The sequence below is a fragment of the Chiloscyllium plagiosum genome, chromosome 22 (genome assembly GCF_004010195.1).
Source record: "Chiloscyllium plagiosum isolate BGI_BamShark_2017 chromosome 22, ASM401019v2, whole genome shotgun sequence".
Classification (NCBI taxonomy): domain Eukaryota; kingdom Metazoa; phylum Chordata; class Chondrichthyes; order Orectolobiformes; family Hemiscylliidae; genus Chiloscyllium; species Chiloscyllium plagiosum.
In genome coordinates, this window is record NC_057731.1 from 26,052,094 (window position 1) to 26,073,213 (window position 21,120).

Genomic DNA, 21,120 nt, shown 5'->3' on the forward strand with positions numbered 1-21,120 from the left:
TTGGGTCATTAATTCAAATTCATGACCGAACAGAAAAGTTGAACATGGACCTTCTTGCCCTGAGTTTAATTTCTGTAGTGGCAGGAAGGAGGCAGGTGCTAACCCATTTGATCTCTTCCCTTCCCATTGCTCCTCACAAAGGGAGCAGCCTAATCATGATTTTACATTGGTAAAATTGTTTTTAAAAATGTCAAGTACTTTTTTGATTATAACTATTCTTTTTCCTCTTCTGGAAATGCTGATTCCTTTCAAGATACTATTCATGAACGCAGGATCTCGAATCAGTTTACCAAGCAGTCATTTTTAATAAGTCAGCCTAGACTAAAGTATGAGACATCACTAGTAAATTTCAAATTAAAATAAAGCACTGCAGATATCACAGATGTGAAACATAAACAGAAAGTGCTAGAGATTCAGCAGGCCTGGCAGCATCTTTGGAAACAGAAACAAAGTTAACATTTTGAGTCCAATATGACTCTTTGGAACTTTTATTGGACTCTGCTTTTCTCTCTATTAGTAGTATCAGATCTGCTGAGAATCTATTCAAAAAGACTCAATGGAATCCTCACCAGAGGGTACAAACTTGTGATTAACCAAAATGACTCATCATTGGACAGCTTCATCTGAGCTATCCCTTTGCATTTTGAAGACCTTTAATTAAAGAATTTCTGAATTCTAGAATCAGTCTACTATAAAAGATAGTCTGATTTCACCAGCCAAGAAAACATTACATTTCAGGCTAACAGCTAGGCCTGTTTGATAGTTTAAATATCTTTTGAGACCCATTTTCAGAAAGATTCTTACATTTGCCCGAAAAGTAAACTAGTTTCCTGCCTGTAACTATCACCTCAACTGCATCATCTCTGACTTTGAGGAAGTTCCACAAATCCTGTCTTCAACCATCCGGACAATAAGACATGAGCAGAAGTAGGTTATTCAGCTCATTGAGTCTGTTCTGTTATTTAATGAGAGCACGGTTGATCAGATAATCCTCAACTTCACTTTACTGCCGGTTGCCCACAACCCTCGAGTCCCTTACAGATTAAAAAATCTGTCAATCTCAGCCTTCATTCCATCACTGAACTCAGACGTTTACAAAGCATGATAATTATCCTTTTTGTTTGAATATTCAAAGGTGTAAAGCACCGTTGTGTCTTCTATCTTTCTTGTGTGTTTTAATCTGTGTGAAATCGGAATGGTTACTCTGGGTTTGAATGTGTGAATAAACAATATTCCTGGTTTAACTTGAAGGGAGTTTTCTGAGGTTCATTTTTAAACCAACTTTGCCAAAATAAGGTTTTGGGAATTTCAGTACGGTTTTCTCACTGTAGATCTATCTACTGCACATGAACTGCAGCAGTTCAAGAAGGCGGCTCACCACCATCTTTCTCAAAGGCAGCTACGGATGAGCAATAAATGCTGGACTGGCCAGCGACACCCACGTCACATGAGTGAATAATTAAATGACTCTTGACAAACAAAAAGCAAAGAGAATAATGGAGTGCAGACCATCTCTCAATGTTGTCTGTAACACAAATCTGCTGGAGTTTCGCTATTCGGTTCCCGGGGTAGTCCTGTGTTCAAAGGCACTCACTTGGCTTTAGGAACAGTCCTGTGTCCCACCCTCTAAGGAGCTCCACCCTGTGATCAGCATCATTCCTTCACTCATCTTTGAGCTTTGATCCTGGACCTCTGTTAGTTGCATTGTTGATAGCTGTCACTGCTCCTGTTGGTGCTACCTGCGATGGAAAGCTCCAGGCCTCTGTCTGGTTAGTAGCATTCAGGGGATGGGATTTCCACTCCTGGAAAGGCCTGATGGTAGCCTTAAGGTGCTGAAAAAGACATGCTTTCCCCAACAGAGGCAATATTGGGCACAATGACCTGGATTAAATTCTATCTTATTCCATTATGGGGAAAAGGGCATAGGCCTGTACGCAGCAATCTTCATATTTTCAAAAAAGTGCTATGTTTAAAATACAATGTAGCATTTGGCAAACTGACAATCAATATATTTGGAATTTGGAATGTGAGGCCACATTACTATTTTACTAACAACAATGAGAATAGCAAAGTAGAATGTTTAAATACTGGATCCATTAGAATGTTCATTCAGTTTCATGATTTCAATGAAAGTATTATCATAATGACAACAGCTTGTAGAAGCTTAGAAAATAATTTGACACTTTAAGTTAAAATGTTACCTTAAGAAGCTTTGCATTAAGCAGCAATGTGTAAGCAGCTTCAGTGTAGTTATCACATTCTTTGTGCAGGTCACACAGCTTATATAAATACCTAAGGAAACAACATTATCATTTTTGGACAGAAATTGAATATGAAATACTGAGAATGTTCTTAAGAAAATCCTTACATCACAGATTAAAAAAAAAGACTACTCTTGAGTTTGAACAAATCTACATTGTTAGTACCACATTATGGCTTGTTTAATTGATATGGTGACTCTGGGTTTTAGACTTTTCATTATTCTGAAACCTCTACTGAAATGATGTGTAAGTGTCAAGTAGCCCAAGTTCAAACAAGACCTTCTGACAACAATCAGTATATCCCAGAGACAGAAATGATTAGCAACAACTGAATCATGTATGGCACAATGTTTAGCATTTATGGAACTACATCCCATCAAGAAGTCAAAATGTTCAGGATAGGATATAAAAGGGAAAATGAGAAAGATCGGTTTAAAAAAATGCATTATGTTGTCGAGCAGTAGGAACTTGTGTGGATATATCTTACTGGCATGTAATAAACCTCCACAGCACTGTGCAAATATGATGCTTAGAGCTAGCTATACATGAAAGAAAATGTTGTAGTGTAGTTTTTTCTTGCAAGTTAAAACTCTCATTGGTTTTTATTCTTGGCTACTCTGCATTGTTCTATGATTGGCAGGAAATCACCTCAGAGTGCAGTAGATATTGTTACTGAATGAAAGGTGAAAAATTGGACTTTGACGAAAATGGGCAACAGGTCAAAGAAGCAATTGCTTTGTGTGCTGGTTCCCACAGGTTTAAGTCCCAATTTAAATTTGACCTTGGGCCTTATTTACATTAAATAAGGCAAACTGTGGACACTATTTGAGAGATTCCATTCAGCTCATCAGTTGGACCCCAACCAAATCCAGATGCCTCTTATTTCTCATCTGTTGGAAATGAATCATTTGCAACAAGTTCAACTTTAACGGTGCTGTCAATGTCCCTGCCTGTTTCAAGAGGGCCAGCATCATCCCTGTGCCTAAGAAGGCTCATGCAGTATGTCTCAAAAATTACCGCCCAGTGGCCCTAACTTTAGTGGCCATGAAGTGCTTTGAAAGGCTGGTCATTGCATTAATCAACTCCAGCCTCTCCACTAATCTTGAGCCACTCCAATTTGCCTATCAGACCAACAGATCCACATCAGATGTCACATTACTTGCCCTTCACTTCTCCCTAGAACATCATGACACCAAGAACATCTACATAAGAATCCTATTCATTGACTACAGTTCGGCTTCAACACTATTATCTCCTTGAGACTGATTACTAAACTTATTGATCTCGGACTAAGTCCCACTCTCTGCAACTGGATCCTCAGTTTCCTGACCCACAGGCCCCAATCAGTGAAGATTGGGGACAATATTTCATCCTCACTAGCACTCAACACTGGAGTTCCCCAGGGGTGCATACTCAGTCCCCTACTGTACTCACTGTATACCCATGACTGTGTCGCCAAATACTAGACTAATGCCATTTACAAGTTTGCTGATGACATCACCATAGTTGATCAAATCTCAGATGGCAACGAAACAGAGTACAGACGGGACATGGAAGATCTGGGAAAATGGTGCTCTCAATGCCAGTAAAGCCAAGGAACTCATTATTCACTTTTGATGGGATGTTACTCATGCCCCCCTACACACTAACAGCACAAAGGTGGAACAAATGGAAAGTGTCAAGCTCCTGGGAGTGGTCATTAACAACAAACTTTCTTGGACTTTTCATGTGGACGCACTGGTTACAAAGGCCCAACAACGTCTTTCTTCCTCAGGCAGCTGAGAAAATTTGACATGACGGCAAATACCCTTGCCAACTGTTATAGGTGCACCATCGAGAGCATTCTGTCTGGATGTATCACTATCTGGTATGGCAACTGTACCATTCCAGATCGCAGACAGTTACAGAGAGTGATGAGCTCGTCTGGACAGTCACAAAAGCCAACCTCCCATCTAAAAAATTCATCTACCAGCCCTGCTGTCAAGGAAAGGCCTCCAGCATTCTCAAAGATGCATCCCACCATGGCAATGCTTTTCTACAACCTCTACCATCAGGGAGAAGGTACAGATGCCTGAACACACGCACCAACGAGTTTTCAAACATTTTCAACCCTACTGTTTTTAGAAAAACGAATGGGCTCACAAACTCTTAGCATTCGCTTGTACCTGTGTTTTTGTTTTGCCGCTGTTTACCTATTGTCTACTTATCTATGCTATCTAACTGTGTGATCTGCCTGTATTGCTTGCAAGACAAAGTTTTCACTGTGCCTCCGTACACGTGAAAATAAATTCAATTCAATTTAAGCGTTTTGTTTTGCATACCGGATGTACATTTCTTCTCTCTCAATTTCTTTGTAGAAGTTCTGAAATATAAATCAGAAAATATTGCAATATAGTTATTTTTTAATAATCAACATTTTAAAGTAGACAGAATAATTTTTGCTTAAAGACAATAGCTTAAAAATTCAATAAGTTCTGCTTCACAGGCAGAACAGCAACATGCTGGAACTTCAAACAATTTGACTGCCTTGTTGTTGACTTGGATCCAAGTTTAAAAGATGGGCTCAAATGCATTTCTTTTGTTCGTAGAATCCAACTGAATACCTGTTCCACAAAGAGCTTGGATTTTCAAACTGGCTTATTGATAATCCATCAGGGTAGCAGATCAGCATAACCAAACCATGAGCATAGAAATTTCAAGTTGCAATTGCTCCCTCACTATTCTTATTCTCTCCAAAATACAAGTGAACTCTCAGATTGATTTCCATTGCTATATACTGTTGTAAGCCCATTTATGGTTCCTGAATCGAAGCATATCATCTTTATTTCCTTGTTCAAAATGGTCTGGCTTTCCTATACAGATTTTCAAAGAAAATAAGTATTCCACATTATGAGTCTCTTATGTACCCATTATAATACTTTGGTTAGTATAATATTGATGTATTTTATTAATTATGTGAACAGGCAGTTGTTTAAACTCTACTTGCAGTACAGATGAGAGAGAGTTCACAGAATCTTAAAGGGTGCGTGCTCAAGTGAAAACATAGATTACTAGTCTCCAACTGCCAATTAAGTTCACCATAACACAAAAGACATGGCAAGTAGCATATTCCAATTATTTTAATTTAATTTGATTTGTGAAGGAAGCTAGTGAAATTGGAAAAAAATTGAAGCAAACTATCTGCAGTGATGTGTAACATTAGGAATGCAAGCTCTTGTCTTCCAGTTGGCTACCGAAACTGAATCTCAAATTTTTGGAAGATCAATTGGCACAAAAGAATAAAATGCAGTCTCAGGGCCAGACTACTGAGAAAAGAAATTAGGAAATAATTTTCACATGGTAGAGGTCTGAAACCTTCTCCCACAATAGTAGATGCCAACTCACTCAACCATTTAAAATTTGAGACAACAGATTTTTGCTGGCTGTGATAACATATGATGCCAAGGTGGGCAATTAGAATATTGATTGGTCATGATGATTTCGCTGACTTCAGGTTTGAATGTTTATTCCTATTCCTAATTGACAAATGCAATATTTTCAAAATTATCTACAGCCCTGTCAGATTGCTGCCCAGATCTCAAAGCATCTTTCTCTAGAATATATAAGCATTCAGCGGCACTAAATGATATATCTTTGTTGAACTGTTTACAGAGGAACCTCGATTATCCGAATATCAATTATCCGAATTTTGGATTATCCGAAGAAGATATTAAGGTCCCGCAAAACCGTTACATCAAAGAGGTAAGTGCAATCGATTTACCTGTACTGAAGAACATGTAAAAACGCTGGCAAAAACAAAGAAACACAAGCACCTCAAGCATTAGTGACTGGATATTTTTTAGGTAGGGGTTAGTTACACAGCCCTTTGCAAAAGTTAAGTGTTTTACAGTATTCCCATCACTTTACTGGGCGTTCATGAATAGAATGGCTGAGAAGTATGCATGAGACAGTGGTCCTGTCTTTCTATCGCAACAGTGAGTTCCCGAAAACTGAGATGTTGTTTAGTGCTGGGATTTCATATACAGTACTTATGTGATGGTAAGGGTTTCGACCTTCTCAGTGTAACCTGAAATTTGCAGAATGTAAAGATTCGTTTGTTTAAATAGCAGACTGATTAAAATAATAGATTTAAACAAATTCTTTGGTAGAGCACAGTGTTAGATCAGTATGGCTTCCCTTGTTTAAGGTAAAATCGATTATCTGAATAATCAATTATCCGAACGAAACAGTACCCACCCATCTCGTTTGGATAATCGAGGTTCCTCTGTAGTTATATTAATTAAAGTCAATGGCACAGAAAACTATCTAACCAGCTACTTATGGTTTAACTCTTGTATTTCCAAAATATATGCAGTTACTAATTTTTCAGCTTGGACAAGAAATTATTCAACAATATGATGTTTTAAAGACTAATTTAAACTCAAATAGAAGGGTGGGCTTGTTTCCTACATGCATTTCAACTGATGTAATATTAGAGTCACAGAGTCATACAATAGAGAAACAGGCCCTTTGGCCCACCATGCCTGTGCTGACCAATAAACACTCTACTACACTAATCTCATATACCTGCATTTGATTCACAGTCTACTATGCCCTGTAATTTCAAGTGCTCATCCAAAGGCTTCTTGAATTTTGCTCATCTCCATCAAACTCTCAGGCTTCATGCTTTGACCATCTTGTGTGAGAGAAAGTATTTTCTCAGATTTCCTCTAAAGCACTTATTCCTCACCTAAAGCTTGTGCCTTCTGGTCTTAGACATGTCTGCCATGGGGAAAAGATTCTTATGATCTACCCTGTCTTGGCCTCTCACAATTTTGTACACCTTAATCAGATGCCCCTATAACCTTTTCTGCTCCAAGGAAAACAAACCCATCCTAGCCAGTTTTTCCTCATAACTGAGTCTTTTCATCCCAGGCAACAGCCTGGTAAATCTCCTTTGCACCCTCTCCAGTCCAATCATATCCTTCTGATAATGTAGCAAACAGAACTGCACATTTACTCCATCTGAGGTTCAACCAATGTTTTATAAAATTGTAACAAGACTTCCTTGCTCTTATATTCTATACCCCAGCTAGTGAAGGCAAGCATTCCATTTGGTTTTTCACCAATCTGTCTACCTGTGCTAGCACCTTCAGGAATTCTGTACACTAAAGTCCCTTTGTTCGTCCGTACTCTCTAGGGATCTGCCATTCACTGTGTATATCCTTCCCTTATTATAACTCCCAAAATGCATCACCTCACATTTACCAGGATTAAATTCCATCTGCCCTGTCAAATTTACCAGCTGATCAATATCAAACTGAAGCCTGCAACCATTCTCCTCACTATCAACACCACTGTCAATTTTCATATAATCTTTAAACTTATTAATTATACCTTCTACATTCAAATCCAAGTTATTAATGTACATAACAAACAGCAAGGGTCCCAACATTCATTGCTGTGGTACAATGCTGACCATAAGCTTCCAATCACAAAAATAACCCTCCACCATCACTTTGCGCTTTGTATTTGCACCCCAATTTTAAATTGAGTTGGCCAACTAGCCTTAGATCCTTTTGGATGATCCTTCCGTATTGGATCTTGTCAAAAGTCTTACTAAAGTCCATGTAAACAAAATCGACTGCACTACCCTCATCTATAAATTAAGTCACCTTTTCAAAATACTTAATTAAATTAGTCAGACAGAAACTCCCTCTAACAAATATGTGCTGACTATCTCTGTTCAATCCCTGCATTTCCAAGTGTTGATTAATTCTGTCTCTCATTATTTTCCAAGAATTTCCCTACCATGATGCCAGACTAACTGGTCTGTAATTACCTGGTCTGGCCGTGCTGTCCTTCTTGAATATAGGAACCACATTAGCTATCCTCCAGTAATCTGGTACCTTAGTTATGTCCAGCAAAGTATTAAATATCTTCACCAGGGACTCAGTAATCTCCTCCCTTGCCTCCCACAAAAGTCTGGAATACATCTCATAATGCCTGCTAAAACATGTGATCCTTATTAATTTTAACATGTTCCAACCCAACTATTTTGTGATGTTTGCCCTGCATCTTTCAGAATTTGAACAATTTATGGTTTGGAAGGTTATCTTAACTAGCCTTCCACATTGTTGGAAACATTATCATGTCCAGAGGTGTAGTCATTTCGGTACCAATTTTGTGACAGATTTCAAACGCATATCTGAGTACGTTTAGCAGAAGTCATTGTAGTTTAGGTAGAACACTTGTCACTGGTTACAACAAATAATTTCTGATGGCTTGTGACTGATTTCCCCTCTGAATTGTTTACTGAACAGGTACGTATGGAATCCTGCGATATCAGACATTAGAGCAAGTATTTCATGCTCTGCGTTGGAGAAATTGTGATTGTGATTTGAGACAGACTATTGGATGCAGATGCCACCTTGCATATTGTATGTTCCTAGCCTGTTCTGGGATGCATCAACTTCCAGAACTGCCTTCTGTCTTAGATCATAGTAAAGTAAAAGTGTTTGTTGACAATGCTTGTTGAGTGATTCGAACACATGTTGACAGTTCTCTCATCTCAGAATTCTGTCTTGTGTTGTTTCTAGGTGCTGCTTGAGATTAAAGAAAAAAATCAAGTACTCACTGTGGATTTTTTTCTGGGATCACAATGTAGATGTTCCTGTCTGAGGCCTTTTCTAGTCTTCATTTTGATAAACCGTCAATACTGGTTTAACATTTAATTTTGACACTTCATCTTTTTTGTGACAATCTCTCAAATCTTCAAGTGATAAAGCAGCCTTTCTTCCCCTTTCATATAATTATTTCCCATTTATTACAACTTTTTGAAAATAAGACCCTCTACCACAAAATGCTGTTCAATAAAATTTTCATTAATAAAGGTGACCACAAAATCTTTTTTGTACAAAAGCAGGGCATTGATGTGACCACGTCTGGAAAACTGTGCACATTTAGTCTTGTTACAGTTCAGAGATTGTTTGCTCTCCTAATTCTGGGGATGAAAGGATTATTTTATGACTAAGCATTGGACAGACTGAGTCTGTATTTCTTTTCATTTAAAAGGAGAGGCAATCATTATAAACTGAATGTATATAATATGTGTAATGTTTGTATATATATTTGTAAAAGATGCAACTTTAAATAATTAACATTATTATTGATATTGAATTATACCGTAAAATACAATAACCTACACATTTTCTCCTCAAAATATGAATTTTTAAAAAATTTGTTGCAATTGAATTACTTTATATTCTTGTTAAAGACCATTTGAATCAAATTCATCAATTAGGGCTGACTGCAACATGCACACTAAAATAGGACAAATATGATCTCAGATACATTTAAGAAATAACTATGGGAATTGGTACTCAGATGAACATAGTGAGTAAATTCAATAATCCCAACAGGAGCTGTAATGGAATTGAGTTAGAGATTAGGTTTCAAAATTAACAACTTTAAGTACCATGAGGCAATGCAATCACTGAATTTCCATACAGAATATCAAATGCTGAACATTCTGACTCTTGCCATTTTTATAAAAGAGATTAAATCTGATCACTGTAGGCATCTGCCATTCAACCGGTATTCTTGCTCTTTGACTGGCAAAAACAGTTTGGGATGATAAGTGGAAAATACTGATACAATTGCGTAAACTGCACTTTCCTGAAGTTGATCATCATCATTAAAACATTCAATTAGTACTTACCAGTACATTAACTGTACAACTCATACGGTTTTCTTTATTTTCATCATGCATAATTGTTCTGTAGTCCAAAAGCCTCTCCATAAGCCTGACAACCAGCATGACAAAGTTTTCACCAGTCTTAGCCAGATACTTGTGTTTTCTACAGTGTTCCAGAAGGCTGGATAAAATGATAAATAGCACATTAATTTCATACACAGGGAAAAGAATAATTGAAGTCAAATTTAAAGTATTTGAATGCTATGTGTTCTTCACATATTTCCATTATAGCAAAATCTGTTGTCCTGCAGTATTATTGTTTAGATTAGATTAGATTACATTACATTACAGTGTGGAAACAGGCCCTTCGGCCCAACAAGTCCACACCGACCCGCCGAAGCGCAACCCACCCATACCCCTACATTCCTGAAGAAGGGCCTGTGCCCGAAACGTCGAATCTCCTGTTCCCTGGATGCTGCCTGACCTGCTGTGCTGTTCCAGCAATAAAGTTTCAACTTTGATCTCCAGCATCTGCAGACCTCATTTTCTCCCCTACATTTACCCCTTACTTAACACTACGGGCAATTCAGCATGGCCAATTCACCTGACCTGCACATCTTTGGACTGTGGGAGGAAACCGGAGCACCCAGAGGAAACCCACGCAGACACGGGGAGAACGTGCAAACTCCACACAGTCAGTCGCCTGAGGCGGGAATTGAACCCGGGTCTCCGGCGCTGTGAGGCAGCAGTGCTAACCACTGTGCCACCATGCCGCCCACTGTTATGCTATTTATTTCTGATACAGGATAATTATTCACAATAATTGACACTTACATCTTTTCGAATAGCACTTTGTACTGCTCATCCCCTCTGCCTCCTTCCACTTCATGATCGAGCTTGGTTATGATTTCATTTTCAAACTATAATTAAATAGGGAGCATAAATAATCAGCAAAACAGCATGCTTCCAGTTCAAAGGAAATGCTTCATCTTCATTTATTAATAAAGTTTCTATGACTTACGTACTGAGAAAGATACATAAAATAACTAATTGTTTCTAGCTTGTTTCATTGACCTTAAGAACAACAAATTTCAAAACGATCCATTGTCAGTTGTAGTGCATTTGCAGACAGTTGCAGGAATATAGAGCAAAACTTTGTTTGCTGCAGCATAAACAGTTGTTAGGTATTTGAAGAATGGTTTACTCATCTTGCTTACATAAAGTAATGTTTATTCTGTATGAATGCATATAGACAATATTAACAAAGTTTACCTTGGTTAAAAACTTTGAAATAACAATATGAATGGAGTCTTTCAACTTATTTTGAATAAGGAAGACATAAAAATGTAAATTTTTGACACTAAAAAATTGCAAAACCGAAGAAAATGCAGATAAAAGGAAATATTTTGCGAGAATTACTATTCATCTACTCCACTGTCTCTCAAATGAGTTCTAATAGAAATTTGCTCAACTGTGCTTCTTACTCCTGAGAACATCAGAATGGATTAATATCTGATTATCAAAATCTATTTCTGATAATCTGTCTCCAGAATAGTTTCATTCACCTTACAATTTGCTTGAGACACAAGCAGGAGACAAGAGCTATACTATAAAAATAACTTGTGCAGAGCTTGTACAACCTGTAATGGTTATTAACCTCATGGTGAAAATTATTTCGGAGTTTTTAACAGGATGCTCATCTGCACCATGTATATGCTTGATGGTGATCTTTATTCTATTTTGCTTCCCAAATAGAGATCCCTACTTTAGGGATATATTTAACTTGCAAGCAATTATTGTTCGACTTCTATATCAGATTAACAACTACCAAAAGACATTTTATCTCACATTAATAACTACATGATAAAGAACATCAATTTTACAAACTTCTCCCTTTCCTGCTGAAATATTGGTTATTAATTAACTAAACAATTAGACGTGTTCTTGAAAGGTATGTGATTATAAGGGGAAAAGAAATGTGCTGTAGAATCAAATTGGATAGTTCCTTCAAAAACTAGCACATATCCTATGAGATGAATTGCTTCCCATTGTGGTACAACCTATACATTCCTACTAGACTTTTCAAGAAAACTCTTCATTTTCTAGGATGATAAGTTATATTATTAAAAGATTTGCATTCTCATTACACAATTATGACTATACAATACAAACATCATAAATATTCATAAATGGAGCCATCAATGCTTTAATATTTATTAAGAATGCAATTTTCATACACAATACCACTTGTCCAGAGTTTATGTAAATCTCATTCAAGCATCAAAGCATTCTAGAATCTATTTTGAATTATAGGCCGAAATCTTTCAAGGAGTGCCAATCAGCATCTGATTGCCACTTCATTCCTATATTCTATGCCACAATTGGTCTGAATTTCTGGTCTTTCAAGTCTGGCTTTTTCAGAAATACTGGGTGTACCTTAAACTGGATTGCTTCCAGATAGCACTGAAATGCCAGGGGAAAACAAACCACACTCTATTTTTATGGCTCTAGCTGCTGCATTTTGATAAGTGTTTACTGACACACTGAAAAGATTTGGGATATTTAAATGAGTTTTTCAGTGTGTTAGAGAATTACTGTGTGAATGGGTATGTGATCAGGCGAATATATCAGTAATTAAGTAGTTAAGTGGATTGCGTGGCAAGTAGGCAGGGCAGCTGCTGGTAGTCAGGTTAGGCGGAGCTGTCAGATCAGCTAAGTAAATGTGGGTGCCAGAGAGTTTAGTCATGATGGCAAGTTACATAGTTACCCAGATGTTAGATTACAATTTTTCTAATACTTAATGAGTAAATATGCAGGTAAGTGAGTCTGACCGCTAATCCAGAATTGAAGACCAGTTTTGAAGGGACTGGAGAACATTTCAAATGAGCTGGACAATTCCCACAGAGTCAATGATTCAAGATTTCCATGGGATGTGTATCTTGGGTCATGCACCTGATCCTCAAATACCCAGGACTGGAAGACCTAGAACATAATATCATATCAATGCAATTCCTTATACTTAATGGATAATGGCATGTTTAGATTAGATTAGATTAGATTAGATTAGATTAGATTAGATTAGATTACTTACAGTGTGGAAACAGACCCTTCGGCCCAACAAGTCCACACCGACCCGCCGAAGCGAAACCCACCCAGACCCATTCCCCTACATTTACCCCTTCACCTAATACTACGGGCAATTTAGCATGGCCAATTCACCTAACCTGCACATTTCTGGACTGTGGGAGGAAACCGGTGCACCCAGAGGAAACCCACGCAGACACGGGAGAATGTGCAAACTCCACACACTCAGTCACCTGAGGCGGGAATTGAACCCGGGTCTCTGGCGCTGTTAGACAGCTCATGTTATTTAAGCCTCTGGAGAAACCTTAAGTATCCTTATGCTTGCATAAAAACAGATGAAGTGATTTACACATTGATGATTCTGTACCATAAAAAACCCCCACAAAATATGTTCTGATAAAAGGTTATGATTTGAAATGTTAGTTCTTTCTCCACAGATATACCCAAACCTGCACATATCAATCATCTTAATTTATTTCAAATTTCCAGCATCTACAGCCTTTTGCTTTTGCACAAATATTATATCCAGTAAAGTATATCAGGAACATTTCATGCAGCTAATCAAGCATAAGATATGCATTGTCTTGGCGTTTGCTCCAGTTTCTGCTTACTAACTGGTTAGTCATTTTTTCTTGCCGATGCTCTTTGCACGAATAAAAAGAATAAAACACATAACGGTAATCTGAATTTAATAAATGGCAGAAGATACAGCAGGTCAGTCATTAAAGCGAGGGTCACATTTGATTGTAAATTAGTCACCTGTCTTTTGCACTTAAAAGTCAGACATATTTCTAATAATTCTTCTATTTCTCAGGTACTCAACTGTGTTTTTTCTCTTCTCCCCGAAGTCTGCTATTTTTTTCTGAGCTCATTCAAATTTGTCACTACTAGCCCAAGCTACAATGCACTACAACACAACAGTGCAATATCTGCTGTTTACTAACATTTTGAAAATTCAGTTTATTGCTCCTTTTTGCTGTTGTTTCAATATATAGCTGTCTATTTAATGGTTATTAAATGTAAATAATAAGCCAAAACAGGCCAAATTAAAATTAAGGCAATTGTTGAGACAGTTTAAGGACAATGTATCCTTGTACGCTTAATACTCACCTTTCAGGCATCAAAACAAATCTTTTTTTTTGTCTATAATCGATAATGAAATGGTTTGCTGTTTTGTCATGTACCTAATGGCAAAATTGTAGGCTCCCATTCAAAGAAGGCCCATTTATTTTGACAAAATTAACACAAAGCAGAAACTTTGGAAGGTGACAAGTGATGGTGGAGGATTAGAAATAAAGAAAGTTCGAACTTTGGATTCCTTTCATCACCTTCCAAGATGTCCTCAAGTTCCTACCCCATTATGTCCAATTACCTCACTAACCACCTTCCCACAATGACCAATTCTCTTCATCTGGGTTTTGTTGGTTGTCAATTTGTGATCTCGCAGTTAGATTTAACGAATAAGTCTTAAAAGTCAATAAATTCTGTTTATTAATGGAATAATAAATCAGTTCCTATATTTGGAAAGTTATAATAAATCATCAGTTGGTCAAACTGTTCTATAGTCCACTTGAAAGACTGAAGCCATTATGTTTTAATGTTATATTTATACATACGTAATTTGTTTGGTACAGTTAAAATCAATCAAAACTTGATGCAATTACATAATTAGTTAATCTCTTCTCAATGAAAGAAAAAACATCTGCAAAATCTAGAGTACTTTAAAAAGCTGTTTCAAACAGATTTAGACAGCATTTGAAAAATATATCAACAAGAAATTAAATTTTTAACAACCTCTCAGAAATAGGCGAGTAGACCAGACAATGCTCGAAGGAAAGGTGCTCTGAATCCCGGTTCCTGTTATTAGGAGGTGGAGTTTCACTGGGCTCCTTGTGATGCCTGGCGTTGTGAATGTCACAATGTACTTTGCTGTTCTTTTGTTTATGGTTATCCTCCCGCATGTCTTCATCATCAGTGGAGCCGCTGTTACGTCTTTTATATAGCTGCCTTTTCCCTCTGTGATGTTGACCCAGTCCCAACCCCCAGATTCAGCACTGCCCTCTTGACCTGCGATATTCTTACCGACCTCTCCGCCCCCACCCCTTCTCCAGCCTATCACCCTCACCTCCTTCCACCTATCGTATTCCCAGCGCCCCTCCCCCAAATTCCCTCCCCCCTACCTTTTATCTCAGCCCACTTGGCACACCAGCCTCATTCCTGAAGAAGGGCTTATGCCCGAAACGTCGATTCTCCTGCTCCTTGGATGCTGCCTGGCCTGCTGTGTTTTTCCAGCACCACATTTTTCAACTTCCACCAGGGCCCTGTGTGGTTTCCTTTTAAGGTTTCTTCTCACCATTTTCCATTTACCTAGCTTCTCCACTGCCTCTTCCTTCAACAACTCTGTTTTCTCAGGTAGAGTTGAGTCAGTTGATGCCCCTCTGCTGCATTCTCCATCCTTTTCTTGCAAGCCTCGTGCTCCTTTTGCAACTCTCATCTCAATAGCTTTGGTGGAGAGAGAAACAAGGTCTACTGCTGGTAATGCCACTTCTGGCCATTTGTGCATATGTGTCTGCATCCCCCCCAACCTCCCACCCTTGCCCCGCACCCCACCTTCAGCAAGCTTTGTAGATGTGCCCTGCTTCCCCACACAGGTCGCAGCTCTTAGTCAGGTGCCCCTTCTGTTTACAATTCCTGCACAGGGTAACTCTGCAGTCTGCTGTCATATGCAGTGACCTCCCGATGGTTTGGCACACTCTAAACTACTCCAAATATCAGGTAACTTTGACTCCCTCCGATCACAAAACTGGAGTGGGTGGAGGGAGTTCCCATTGATGTCAACCTTCAGGGTCACCTTGACCTGATGTTTGCTGGTCCAAATACCAAAGAGGTCAACTATATCGGTGCTGCCTTAATCCAGCTACACATAGCTTCCCAGGAGTCAGGTCATCTGCTAATGGGTCTTGGGGGCTATACACATGAATTGTAGCAACCTGGTCCCTCTGTATTGGGAGGATGAACATGGTGCCACAAACATGGGCCCTCACTTCCTTTCTCCTCAAATACCTTCAGGCGATGTTCGTATTGTTTTATGCTCAAGAAGGTGACATCAAAATATCCCTTGCTGGGGAAATCCTGCAGACAAAACATATACGCTGCTTGGAACCTGCAGCAATCCCAGAAGATGCTCTTCACAAAGATGGTTCGCTGGATTGGCAAATCTTTCTTCACTCCTTCATAGTCTCCCTGATTCTGCCAGCCTGGGGTTTGGCACTGCATGTCAACCAGAGCTATGACTGCTGTACACTGAGTTGGTATAAAGGCAAAGCTAGCATAAAGATCAACCAATAGCAGCTCAGCTCAATGTATGATCCTCCAAAAACCCTGATCTTAAAATCCTCTGATGATTTGCAGCTTGGAACATACACTTAATCTTAGCCACAAGTAGAAGTAAAATGCTATGGATGCTGAACATCTAATCTAAAGTAGAAAATGTTTGAAGTACTCAGCAGGTGGGGGTATCATTTGTGGAGAAACAAACTTTTCACAATGATGACCTTTCAACAAAACTAGATGTGTTCAGGTATTATGCAGGTAAGAGGCAGGGAAAAACAATGGGAAGAAAGGTGGGAGGTGCTGCTGCTCATGCTTACATGTCTTTAATCAGAAAAGTGGAGGATGCCAAGGCATAGAGGTCAGAATGGTAATGGGTAGAGAATTAAAGTGAGTGGAGTCACATTTGTGCATTGAGTAGAGGTGTTTCTCAAAGGAGATTGCATTTGATCTCTCCAATGTAGAGGCAACACATGAGTCACAAATGCAGCACACAATGTTGAAAAAAGTACCTGTAAATCATGGTTCTAAAAATCTTTAGTAAGTTGAAAAAGGCTTGAGAATGTTGCAAATTTATAGCTAAAAATGTGCATTTAGAGCGTCTGTTTTTGTGTTTCATATGTTTTGAAAATAACAGCTGCAGAATGACAGACAAAAATTGCCAACAAATGTAATATTCTGAGGTCGTTTTCAATATGTTTAAATTGATTTTGAATGGAAATCTGAATGATAGTTCACAACTTCCAATATAAAATTTTCTTTTTGGCCTGTAGCACTTGAGTGCACAATATATTAGCACACGTTCACGCCTAAGATCAGAAGCATAACTTACCTAATGGAGACCATTCAGCAACCCAGCCTATGTTCACTTTTTGAAAGAGCAACCTGGCCTATCCCATAAAAAAGTGTCCTCTTATTCAAGTATGAATTTAAAAGTACCCTTTCAAAAGGGCAAGAGTCTCCTGTGGCTATCTGCCAGTGAAACTAGTATACCATTTTGGACACTGTTGCCGGGGATAGCCTCTCAGGGGAAAATGGAAGTAGCAGCCAGGTCTGTGGTACCATGACTGGCTCTGCTGTAAAGGGGACTCTCTAGTCATTATGAAAGGCAAGGCTGGCATGAGTAGGGAGCACTGAATGATATTGATGCTGGTAAAGAAAAAGGAGGTGGTATATGTTAGGTATAGGCAGCTGAGATCAAGGGAACCCCCCTGAGGAGTACAGGGGTTGTAGGAGTACACGAGAGGGAAATCAGGAGGGCAGAAAGGGGACATAAGATAGCCCTGTCAGATAAGGTAAAGGATAATCCAAAGAGATTCTGGAAGTGTATTAAGAGCAAAAGAGTAACTAGGGAACAAACACAGTCCCTTAGAGATCAACACGATCATCTAGGCATACAGCCACAGGAGATGGGTGAGATCCTAAATCAGTATTTACACATCAGTATTTACCATGGAGAAAGACATAGAAGCTGGGGAACTCAGGAAGTAAGCAGTGATGCCTTGAAAATAGTCCATATTAGAGAAGAGGAGAGGTTGGGGGAGGAGGGGTTGGGGCTTAAAATGGATAAATCCCTGAGATCTGATCAAGTGTATCCTGTGACATTGTTGTAAGCTATGGAAGAAACAACAGGGTCCCTAGCAGAGATATTTATGTCATCAATAGCCACAGATGAGGTGCCAGAAGACTACAGGGTTGGCTAAGATTGTGCCATGATTTAAGAAGGGCTGCCAGGGAACTACAAACTGGTGAGCCTAACATTAGAAGTGAGGAAGTTTTGGGGGGGATTCTGAGAGACAGGATCTACATGCAATTGGAAAGGCAAGGTCTAATCAGGGATAGCCAGCATGGTTTTGTGCATGGAAAATCATGTCTCACAAATTTGATTGAATTTTTGAAGAGGTGACCAAGAAGATTGATAAGAGCAGTGTCGTACATGTTGTCAATATGGACTTTAGCAAGGTTTTCAACAAGGTACCGGATGGTAGACGAGTTTGCATGGTTAGATCACATGGGATCCAGGGAGAGCTAGCCAATTGATACAAAATTGGTTGACAGTAGAGACAGAGGGTTGTTTCTCACCCTGGAGGCTTGTGATCAGTGGTGTGCTTTAAGGTTTGATGCTGGGTCCACTGTTGTTCATCATTTATATTATTTATATGAGAATACAGGAGACATGTTTGCAGATGACACCAAAATTGGTCATGATTTGGAGGTGCCGGTGTTGGACTGGTGTGGACAAAGTTAAAAATCACATAACACCCAGGTTATAGTTCAAAAGGTGTTTTCACCACCTGATGAATAGGCAGCACCTCAAAAGCTAGTGCTTCCAAATAAACCTGTTGGACTATAACCTGGTGTTGTGAGATTTTTAACCAAAATTGGTGGTATAGTGGACAGTGAAGAAGGTTATCTAAGAGTACAATGGGACCTTGATCAACTGTGCCAGTGGGCTGAGGAATGGCAGATGGAGTTTAATTCAGATAAATGGGAGATGCTGCATTTTGCTAAGACAAACTAGGGCAGGACTTGCACAGTTAATGGCAGGCCTCTGGATGTGTTATTCAACAGAGACCTAGGGGTGCAGGTATATAATTCCTTGAAAGTGGCACCTCAGATAGATAAGGTAGTGAAGGTGGCATTTGCACATTTGCTTTTATTAGTTACAGCATCAACTACAGGTGTTGGGATTACAATTGTACAAAACATTGGTGAGGCCATGTTTGCAGCACTGCATACATTTCTGGTCGCCCTGCCATAGGAAGAATGTTATTTAACTGTACAGGGTGCAAAAACGTTTGGGATGTTAGTGAGATTTGAGTTCTAAAAAAAGACTGGCGAAATAATTGCACAAAGGCCAGTATCCTGTTACCAAGTCACTCTTTATTCACTTGTGCACAGTACACTGGCTGTGGCCAACGAGCTCAGTGTCAGTCCTCTGGACTGAGGAGATAGTAAATCTCCTGGTTATATTGATCATACAGAGTTTTCCTGATTGGCCTAGGTTAACCATCCTAATCAAGGATCTTATAGTCAACAAGATCCAATTGGTTCCAATCACTACAATTGGACAGGCTAGGACTTTATTCTCTAGAGTGTGAGGGGTGACCTTCAGAGGTTTATAAAATTACAAGGGGCTTAGATAAGGTGAATAACCAAGGGCATGGGAGTCTAAAACTAGAGGGAGAAGGGAATGATTTAAAAGGAACCTGAGGGTCAACTTTTTCCACACAAAGGGTGATGTGTATATGGAAAAAGCTGCCAAAAGAAGTGGTAGAGGTGAGTACAATTACAACATTACAGTATACTCCACAACCACCTGATGAAGGAACAGCGCTCCGTAAGCTAGTGTTTCCAAATAAACCTGTTGGACTATAACCTGATATTGTGTGATTTTTAACTTTGTATACCCAAGTCCAACACCGGCATCTCCAAGTCACTATAAAATAAATTTAGGCAATTGCATAAATAGATGCATACAAATCCAATACAATCACATGCACATATACATTGTAATAAGCATTATCACTATACAAACACTCCCTTAACACAAGCAAAGAAACCTAACACGGAACTCTTAAAATGTAGTGCTAGTACCCCTATCTCTGAGCCATGAGACCTAGTTTCAAGTCCCATTTGCACCAGTGATATGTAAGGACATCTCTGAATAGGTTGATTAGAAACTACCTACAAACCTAGCACAAATGAATAGCTACAAAGACATAAATTGAAGCAATATTCATGCTTCATAAACAAATATACATATTAGAAATATAGATATAATCAGTTGCAAACAAATACTGGCAGCTTAAACAACTCAATGTAAGAAATCTTAGTAATGAATGGCTCAATGATTGAATAATTGAATGACTAAATGGTTGAATGAATGAATGACTGAATCAAGAAATCTGTGAGTAATATATTACAAATTTTACATATAGCAAAGATCTGTAGCATTTTGTTGACAACACCTCCCTATATTTATGAAATTTATGTGACTACTCACCAAAAGCGAAAGTACAGGAAATCTTCTAACTTGTGTTTAAAAGGCACTCCAATTAACAAAGTCACTTTGATGGCATTGTTTCACTAGTTTTTAATTCTACATGTTATGAATGAAATAAATTTATCAAAAATGAAAGACCAAACACCAACTGCTTAGCCAACATTTTATCTTGATATCTTAAAGGCCAATCCAAATGGAATAACAGCATTAGTATGTCTGCAGCTTAAAATGCAATATGAAGATGTAACCTGTTTAACTGCATTTCATTGGGACACAGTGCAGGAGCATACTTTGCTACATATACATCACTGCCTCAGAATGAAGTATTGATATGGATAACTCTGCAAGTAACGTCGAAGGGAAAGTGAGGTCTGCAGATGCTGGAGATCAAAGTTGAAACTTTATTGCTGGAACAGCACAGCAGGTCAGGCAGCATCCAGGGAACAGGAGATTCGACGTTTCGGGCACAGGCCCTTCTTCAGGAATGAGCAGAGAGTGTTCAGCAGGAGAAGATAAAAGGTAGGGAGGAGGGACTTGGAGGAGGGGAGTTGGAAATGTGATAGGTGGAAAGAGGTCAAGGTGAGGGTGATAGGTCGGAGTAGGATGGAGGCGGAGAGGTCAAGAAGAAGACTGCAGGTCAGGAAGGCGGTGCCGGGCTGGAGGGATCCGGCTGAGACAAGGTGGGGGGAGGGGGGATGAAGAAACTGGTGAAGTCCAAGTTCATCCCCTGCGGTTGGAGGGTTCCCAGTCGGAAGATAAGACGC

At 39.0% G+C, this 21,120-nt stretch overlaps 1 protein-coding gene across 1 annotated transcript in view; it reads right to left on the bottom strand.

Moving 5' to 3' along the window:
- Positions 1-21,120, bottom strand: part of dock1 (dedicator of cytokinesis 1) — a 575,757-nt gene that overhangs the window by 86,687 nt on the left and 467,950 nt on the right. The window contains exons 37-40 of the mRNA XM_043713153.1: positions 10,771-10,856; positions 9,961-10,117; positions 4,583-4,623; positions 2,202-2,292 (exon numbers count right to left, since the gene is read on the bottom strand). Coding sequence (XP_043569088.1) covers positions 2,202-2,292; positions 4,583-4,623; positions 9,961-10,117; positions 10,771-10,856 — 375 coding nt within the window. The remainder of the gene's footprint in view (positions 1-2,201; positions 2,293-4,582; positions 4,624-9,960; positions 10,118-10,770; positions 10,857-21,120) is intronic.